The sequence below is a fragment of the Priapulus caudatus genome, unplaced genomic scaffold (genome assembly GCF_000485595.1).
Source record: "Priapulus caudatus unplaced genomic scaffold, Priapulus_caudatus-5.0.1 Scaffold1993, whole genome shotgun sequence".
Lineage (NCBI taxonomy): Eukaryota > Metazoa > Priapulida > Priapulimorpha > Priapulimorphida > Priapulidae > Priapulus > Priapulus caudatus.
In genome coordinates this window covers 8236-17192 of record NW_014579054.1, presented here as the reverse complement: position 1 = coordinate 17192, position 8957 = coordinate 8236, and the positions used below count along the sequence as shown (strand labels likewise).

Sequence of the window (8957 nt, the reverse complement as noted above, 5' to 3'; positions counted from 1 at the left end):
CATTTATACCTTCCCTTTTTATACCGTGCATCTCCATCAAACCCGCTCTCACTGTGCAGCATCTCAGCAGCGATGCAGCATCACTTAATCTCATCTAAAACGCTTCGTCATTCAACTTCAAGATTGCAGCATGGCATCTCATCTCGGCAATACGCTCTCGTCGCGTGTCGCCCATCACAGGTGCGTCCGCGCCAGTCGAATGGAACCCCGTGTTGATCGTGAATACGCGCTGTGTGCGATGCGTTGTGAGCGTTGCGTGTACGCGCGTGCTCGGCGTGCGCGCCAGTGGTGTGAATGCCTGTGTGCCATGCGTGGCGGCGTAGTACGTGAGTGCCGCGTGCGCGGCGTTTGTGTGACATGCCCTGCCGCGCGTGCCTGGTTACGAACGTGCTCACGTGTGCCGAGTGTGAAAGCCTGGGTGTCGTGAATGTACGTGCGCGTGCGTGCTACGGTGCGGGCTGCTGCGAGTGGCCTGTACGAACGTGCTCGTCATGACGCGCAGTGCTGCGCCGCAGTGTGTGCAGCGTGGATATGCGCGTGCGTCGCATGTACGTCGTGAGTGGTACGCGGACTGTAAGTATGTATGTATTATAGCCTGTAAGTACATATTTAAGTATTTCTTAACGTGTAAGTATATAATACTATAATAAGCGTGTGATATATATAATATATATACTATATAATATATATATATGCATATATATATTTATATGATATATATATTGATATGAGTGTATGTACCTTGTTATTATTTTACCCGTGTAGTGCATAAAACATATATTATAACGTGTAAGTACGTAATAATATCTATTATAACGTATGATTATATAATAACATTATAGCGTGTAGTAACATGTACATTTTACCGTGTAAGTGCATAACATGTATTATAGCGCATGAGAACATATGTATTAGAGCGGTGATTGCAAGGATTGCATGTAGCGTGTTAGGTCATGCGTGTCGGTGTTGTAAACAATTTCAGCGCGAACGCCCGCGCGCCCGCGCGATCTTCTAATTAACGAACATATCGATCATCAAGACGTTAATTACAGAGAAAACAATAGCCGCGTGGGAGGGAAGGATGGGAAGGACAGGGGAGAGGAGGGGAGGGGAGGAGGGGAAGGACAGGGGAGAAGAGGGGAGGAGAGGAGGGGGAAGGACATGGGAGAAGAGGGGAGGGGAGGAGGGGAAGGACAGGGGAGAGGAGGGGAGGAGGGGAAGGACAGGAGAGAAGAGGGGAGGAGAGGGGAGAGCAGAAGAGTTTGGGAGAGGAGGGGAGCAGAGGGATATGAGAAGAAAAGAATGGAGAGAAAAACATGAGGGACGGTAAGAGGAGGGTATGACAGCAAAGGAAGAGGAGGGAGAAAGACAATGAGAGGGGGAGAGGACAAGAAAGGAATGGAGTGGCGTGGGAAGGTAAGCGGATGGGAGAACCAAAAAGAACCTATCCCAGAGCAAACAACAGATAGCAGGCCGGGCAAATACTTAGAGAGCGAGCGAGCGAAGAAATAGAGAGCTGGGGATTGCAGAAAATCCTCAACCCTCCTGCTGTGAGCCAGTGCTACGCAATCACTGACACGTCGCTATGCGGGCTTTGCAGCCGTATTTCACCCACCTCTCCGGCAATCCGGTTACACGTGAAAGAATTGCCTGAACGCCGCGCAGAGGCAGAATTCCACGAAATCATAAAACACAGGAGATGGCTCGTAAAATATCGGATCCGTTGTTTGTTTATGTCGACTTGAAATCAATCTTGCCGGCGCTGTCCGGCCGGTAGATTGCGTAGCGGGTACGAGCCGGATATCCGGCGGCGCTCGGTGATGATTTTTCGACGAGGTGTTATCGATGCGAGCGATCGATTTTATGCAAATTTATGCAAATTGTTAATTAGCGCTGCGGCTTTGAAATGACAGGGGAATGAGAGGAGAGAGGAAAGGAGTGAGAGGGTGTGTGTGTGTGTGTGTGTGTGTGTGTGTGTGTGTGTGTGTGTGTGTGTGTGTGCGCGCGCGCGCGTGTGTGTGTGTGTGTGTGTGTGTGTGTGTGTGTGTGTGTGTGTGTAGTGTGTGTGTGCTGTGTTTGTGTGTGTGGTGTATGGATGTGCGTGATTGGTATGGTGTGGGTGTAGCGAGAGAGGAATAGAGAGACAAACAGAGCGGGTAAGAAGGAGATACGAAAGAGAGACTTGTCGCGCCGACGCTCTGTGCGCCGAAGGTTTAGCAGCACAACTCAGCCTCCGGCTCCTACCTCTGCTCATCCCTCTCCTTCTTGGGCCCTCTCCTCGTAACAATCCATACTCTCTTTTATACCATGTCTCTGTTACCGCATCCTGTCTTCTCTCCTCTCACCCGTTGGACCGCGTCTCTCCTACTCCTCGACCGTTCCGCAAATCCCGGAAATACGAGCGAAATCTTCTATCAAGACAGATATCAGCCTTCAAAATATCCGGCTGCTTCTTGCTCCTCTCGTAGAATCGACCCTAAAGACGCGCTCTTACGCCTCTCCCTCGCTTCCGTGCACTCCGCTTTCACTTCCCTTCTCCATCGGGCTCTCTTAGTTTTCGCCGAGATGACTAGGATATATATTATATTATATAGTTATCAGTTTCTTCTTATATAATCTTATTATTCCGGCGTGTTGGCTGCGTTGTATTCTTTTGCTATTCTCTCTCTTCGATGAGTGTGGGCTATGCCGTATGCGAGCGATCGATTTCTGCAAATTTATGCATAATGTAATTAGGCGCTTGCGCTGTCTCTTTGAATGACAGGGGAATTGAGAGAGACGCATGGCTGTGCCGTGATAGTGGTGTACTGTGTTTGTTCGCTCCGTGTGCTGTGTGGTGTGTGTGATGTGTGTGTGTCGGTGTGTGCTGTGATAGATAGGATAGTGTGGGGCGCCGGTACAGCGGCGGCAGGCAGAGGCGTGTGTGTTGTGTGTGTGGTGTTGTGTGTGATAGGTGTCGTGTGTGATGTATTTGTTGATGTGTAGAGATAGTTAGATCGTGCTCGTTGTGGATTGTGTCTGTCGCTGTTGCGTTGTGTTGATGGTGTCTGTGTTCGTGTGTGTGGTGTGTGTTGTGCGCGGTGGTGTGTGTGTGTTGTGTTGTGTGTGTGTAAGTGTGTGTGTTATGTGTGTGTGTGTGTGCGCGTCGCGCGTGTGTGGTGTGTGTAAGAGACAAGAAGCGAGAGCGAGAGAAAGTGCACAGAGAGAGGGAGGGAGAGAGGAGAGGAGCGAAATGATGAGATAGCGATGAAGAGAGAATACGCGAGATTAGATATGAGAAGAGAGAGAGGAGGGAGCGAGAGAGAGAGGGGAGAGAGAGATGCGAGATACGATGAAGCGAGAGAAGAGAGAGAGTACGCACGAGGATGAGAGAGAGGAGAGAGGCGGCGAGCAATATTTTGGGCTTCGCCTGTCGGCCGGGTTCGATCGTCCGGATTTCTATAGCTACCAACTTGTTATATTCCACGAGATTGATTTTGCGGTGGTCCGGCGCTTGATGTTTATCGCAACAATCGATGTTATTGATGAGGAATGATCGAATGGTAAGTGGGGGTGGGGGATGGCGGATAGGCGAGGAGGGAGGAAGGTGGTGAGTGAATAGGAAGTGCTGGGAATGAGGGAAATGAATGGGAAAGAGGGGGAGGGGTGGTGAGGAGGGGAAGGGATGGGGAGGAGAGGGGGGATGGAGGGAGGGGAGGGATAGCGAGGAGGGAGGAGGTGATGAGGGGAAGGAGGGGAGGGTATGGGGAGGAGGGTATGGGGAGGAAGGGGAGGCGCATTGGAGAGGAGCATAGACACGAAGAGAGGCGGTGGTGCACCGGGAGGGGAAGGGATCGGTGAAAAAGGGGAGGGATGGGGAGGAGGGGAGCGGGATGGGGTAGGAGGGGGAGGGATAGCGAGGAGGGAGGAGGTGATGGAAGGAGTGAGGGGAAGGGGTAATGGCGGGAGGGGAGGCGGCCGGGCTTCCTCTCGGTGGCGGGGGGAGATCCGGGAAGATGTGGCCGCGCGTTAAAGCAGAATAGGGGATGTGTAAGGGAGAGGGGATGGTAGAGGAGGGAAGGGATGGTGCACGCGAAGGCGGCAAAAGGGGGGGGATGGGGATGTGAGGGAGCGTGTGTGATGGGGAGCGGAGGGGAGAGAATGGGGAGGAGCGGGTAAGGGATAGGCAGGAGGGGGACAGGGGCGACTCGGGGGGAAGGAGGGGAAAGGACCGTTCAATGATGGGAAAGAGGAGGGAGTGCAGGGAGATCGGTGGAGTGGAGGGGTAGGGGAGATGGGGAGGAGGGGGTAAGAGAAGTGGGGAGGGTAAAAGGGCAGAGGGATAGGGCAGGAGGCGGAAGGGGATGGGGAGCGGAGGGAAAGGACGGCAAGCGATGGTCTCACTGTACGGCTCGGATGTCGATGGGCTCACGGGATGTAGCCTATATGACTATTTCCAGATGTCCCTGTTCGTCTTAGTTGTGCTATATGTTGTCGCGTATCATGTCATCAGGTTAGTCGCTGTAGGGAAATCGGCGTGAGTCTTTTGAATCATTTGTGGATTTTTTTTGTTTGGGTGGGTTGGTGCGGAATCATCACAAAAGCACGATTAGTGCTCAGGGAGGCGGGATGACGATCTGGGCGTTACTGGTCTTGTGATTGGGATCCAGGGAGGGACGAGGTGGACGAGATGGGTGAGGAGGGAATAAGGGATGGGTGAGGCCAAGAGTTGAAGAGGCGGAATAGGGAAGAGGAGGGCGACATAATGGATGGTGAAGGAGGAACGAGGGACGGGAGGAAGATGGAGCGAGTAGGGGAAGACGGAATGCGATGAGGGGATGACGCGGGCGGGCGAGGGTGAGGGTCATAGCGAGGAGGTGGGGGATCGGATGTGAACGATCACGCCCGGAGCGGCAACACATACGGACACCGACACCCACACCACGCCACGACACACCACACACAACACAACACAAAAGGGGAGGGGGTGGTCACACGACCATGTGCCTGCACACTCACATCGACACGGTCTGGCGCGCTAGCGCGCGAGCACTCACACACAGCTGGTGGAGTGGGGTGGGTTGTGGGTATGTGGTGGAGTGGTGTGGTCCAAGGGGTTGTGTGGGATGGAGTGGTGGACATAGGTGTGTGTGTAGATGTGGGGTGGTCATGGTGGTGTGGGTGGAGTGGTGGTTGTGGTGTGTGGGCTGGAGTGGTCGGTTGTGGCTAACAGCAGCAAATGCACATCGCGCACTAGCGACACGCAACATGGTGGTCTATGGTGATGTGGTAGAGTGGTGGTCGCGCAGTGTGGGTTGTGGTTGTGAGTGGTGTTGTGGTTTATGTGTGCGAGTGGTGGTTGGTGGTGTGTGGTGGAGTGGTTGGTGCCCCAAGCGCTAGCGACAGCGTGTGTGTGGAGGTGGTTCGTCATGGTGATGTGGTTGGAGTGGTGGCATTCTCCACACACAGCTGGGGTGTGTGGTGGCAGTGGTGGGAGTCGCGGGGGTGTCGATCGCACCGACACACACATTGAGGAGTGAGTTGGTTACGCGGGTTAGGCATGTGGTGGAAGTGGTGGTTGTGGTGTTGGTGTGGTGGAGTGGCGTTGGTTGTGGTAGATGTTAGGTGGAGTGGTTGGTCAAGTGGACGGTGATGTGGTAGAGTGATGGTCGCGCGGTGTGTGCGTATGGAGTGGGGTGGTTGTGGTATGTTGGTAGAGTGGTGGTTGTGGTAATGGTCGTGGAGTTGGTGTTCATAGGTGTGTTGGTGGAGTGGTGGTCAATGGTGGTGTGTTAGGAGTGGTGGTTGTGGGGGAATGTGGTGGAGTGGTGTTGTGGTATGGTGGGTTTGGAGTGGTGGTCATGGTGGTGTGGTGGGTGGGTTGGTCATGGTGTGTTGGGTGGAGGTGGTGGGTGTGGTGTGTGGTTTGGCGAGCTGGTGGTTGCGGTATGTGGTGAACGTGGTGGTGTTTGTTGTGTGTGGGGTGGAGTGGTACGTTCATGCGGTGTGTGTTAGAGTGGTGGTTGTGGTATGTGTGGAGTGGTGGGTTCGTGGCTATGTGGTGGAGTGGGTGGTGTTCAAGGTGTGTGTGGAAAAAAGGAAAAGTGGTATGGTTTGTGGGTGGTGTGGTTGGAGTTCGGTAGGTTCGCGGGTGGTGTGGTGGAGTGGTTGGTCGCGGTGTTGCTGGGTGGAGTGGTGGTCCGCTGGGTGATTGTTGGTGGAGTGTGGTTTGGTTGTGGTGTGCTGGTGGAGTGGGTGGTTTGTCGGTATGTGTGGGTGGAGTGGTGGTACAATGTGGTGTGTGGTAGAGGGAGTGGTGGTCGCGTCAGGCGGCGTGTGGTGTGGAGTGGTGGGTCTGTGGTGATGTGGTGTAACGAGTTGGTTGGATTGTGGTATGTTCGTGGGAGTGGTGTTTCCATTGGGTGTGGTGGTGGAGTGGTGGTCATAAGGTGGTGTGTTTAGAGAGTGTGTGTGGTTGGTGGTATGCTGGTGGAGTGGTGGTTGTGGTATGTTGGTGGAGTGGTGGTCAATGCAGGGTGGTGTGGTGTGGGAGTGGTTGGTTCATGGGTGTCGTGGTGGAGTGGGTTGGTTGTTGGTGTGTGGTGGAGTGGTGGGTTGCGGTGAGGTGTGGTTGAAGGTGGTGGTTGTGCGTGTGCTGGGTGGAGTGTGTAGTCATGGTTGTTTGTGTTTAGAGTTTGGTGGTTTTGTGGTTTATGTGGTTGGGAGCAGTGGTGGTTGTGGTGACCATGTGGTGGACGTGGTTGGTCATGGTGTGCTGGTGGAGTGGTGGTTTGTTGAGTGTGCTGGTTGGAAGTGGTAGTCCATGGTGTGTGTTTAGAGTTGGTGGTTTTGTGGTATGTGGTGGAGTGGCTGGTTTGTGACGCTGTGCTGGGTGTGGAGTGTAGTCATGGTGTGTGTTTAGGTGGTGGTTGTGGTATGCTGGGTGGAGTGGTGGTTGTGCGTATGGGTGGATTGGAGTGGTGGTCATGGTGTGGGTTGGATAGAGGAGTGGTGGTTGTGGTAGTGTTGGTGGAGTGGTGGTTGTGGTATAGTGTGGAAGTGCATGGTTCAGCAGGTTGTGTTGGTGGAGTGGGTGGTTGTGTGTGTGGTTGGGTGGAGTGGTGGTTGTGGGGTGTGTGGTCTGGAACGTGATGGTGCTCGCGAGGCTGTGTTGGCGTGGAGGGTGGTGGTTTGTGGGTGTGTGGGGTGGAAAGTGGCCTGCGTTGTGGTATCCGTGGGGTATCGGTCGGTGGGGAGTTGGGTCAAGGTGTGTGTGGAGTGTGTGGTGGAAAGGTGGGGGGTGGTTTTGTGGTGTTGTGGTGGGAAGTGATTGGAGGTTGTGGTGTGTGGTGGAGTGGGGGGGTGGTCATGGTGTGATGGGGTGGAAGTGGTGGTAGTGTGAGGGTGGTGGGTGTACGGTGTAGGTAAAGTGGATAGGGTTGATGGTTATGGTATGGTGGAGATGAGTGAGTCGAACGTGGTGTGTGGGGTGGAGTGGGTGGGTTGTGGTGTGTTGGTGGGAGGTGGTGGTTGTGGTGGTGTGGGGTGGAGTGATGAATTAGCTGGTAGAGTGGTGGTTTGTGGTATGTGGTGGAGGTGGGTCGGTTCGTGGTATGGTGGGTTATGTGGTGGAAGTGGTGGTGGTGGTGTGGGTTTGCGTGGAAGTGGTGGTTGTGGTGGCCTGTGGTGGAGTGGTGGTTCGTGGTGTGTGGTGGAGTGGTGGTCATATGGTGTGTGGGTTTGGAGTGTGGTTGTGGTTGTTGTGGTGGAGTGGGTTGGTTGTGGTATGTGTGGTGGAGGAGGTGTTGTGGTCGGGTGTGTGGTGGAGTGGTTGGGTCGCGGTTGGTGGTGGAGGTGGTTGGTTGCTGGCTATGTTTGACGTGGAGGTGGTGGGTTGTGGTTATGTTTGGTGGAGTGGGTGGAGTCCGCGGTATGGGTAGGTGGAGTGGTGGTTGTGGTGTGTGGATGGAGCTGGTCCGTCCCCATGGTGTGTGTTAGAGTTGATTGGTTGTGGTATGTGGTGGAGTGGTGGTTGGTGGTTATGTGGTGGCAAGTGGTGGTCCGGTAAATGTGGTGGAAGTGGTGGTTGTGGTATGTGGTGGAGTGGTTGGTTGTTGGTATGTGGTGGAGTTGGTTGGTCATGGTAATGTGGTGGAGGGTGGTGGTTGTGGTATGTGTGGAGTGGTGGGTTGTTGGTATGAAGTAAAAGTGGTGGCTCCGGCGCAAGAGTTGTGTAGTAGAGTGGTGGTTCACATGATTGTGATGGTATCGGGTACCGTTCACCTGATTTTAAAACCAAAATAAACCCGTTCCGGTCTTGGAGTCTTTAATTGAACAACGGCGAGATACTGGCGCATNATATATACATATATATATATACAATATTACATATCTTTTCTCTCTCTTACTTCCTCTCTGTCTCTCTCTCCTTCTTTTTCTTTCTTTGCTCCCAACAACGTTTTCCGTGACGCACTCCGTCTCTCTAGCGGATCCGGGAACGTTTTAACAATCTTTCTCCGTCTCTCTTCCCGGCAGAGGACTCCTGTGACGTCACGATCGACAGTTCGTCGGGTCACCGCCAGGGCTCGATCAGGAGTCCGCGCTACCCGCGCCACTACCCGCCCAGCACGGCCTGCAGCTACCGGCTTGTGGGCAACAGCACCGAACGAGTACAACTGATGTTCCAAACGTTTGACCTCTATCATCCGGGCAAGGTCGCAGAGAAGAAGTGAGTGAGTGAGAGAGAGAGAGAGAGAGAGAGAGAGAAGGGGGGGAGGGGAGAAAGAGATTGAAGGGAAAGGAGAAACAGTAAAGAAGACAGTAAGAGAGAGCGAATGAGAAAGATTTGTAGAGCTAGAGAGAGGAAGAGAGAGAGAAAGAGAGATAGAGAGAGAGCTAGGTACATATATAGAGAGAAAGAGGGAGAAAGAGAGAGAGAGAGAAAGAGAGAGAGAGAGAGAGAGAGAGAGAGAGAGAGA

The 8957-nt window shown here is 53.6% G+C and overlaps 1 protein-coding gene across 1 annotated transcript in view; it reads left to right on the top strand.

The window, feature by feature from the left end:
- Positions 1 to 7911: 7911 nt before the first annotated feature.
- The window catches only part of LOC106818039 (neuropilin and tolloid-like protein 2), a gene marked incomplete at its 3' end in the record, with an annotated part of 2940 nt that continues 1894 nt past the window's right edge, over positions 7912 to 8957 (top strand). Inside the window, exons 1-2 of the mRNA XM_014822754.1 lie at positions 7912 to 7915; positions 8515 to 8707. Of these exons, the coding sequence (XP_014678240.1) occupies positions 7912 to 7915; positions 8515 to 8707 (197 nt within the window). The remainder of the gene's footprint in view (positions 7916 to 8514; positions 8708 to 8957) is intronic.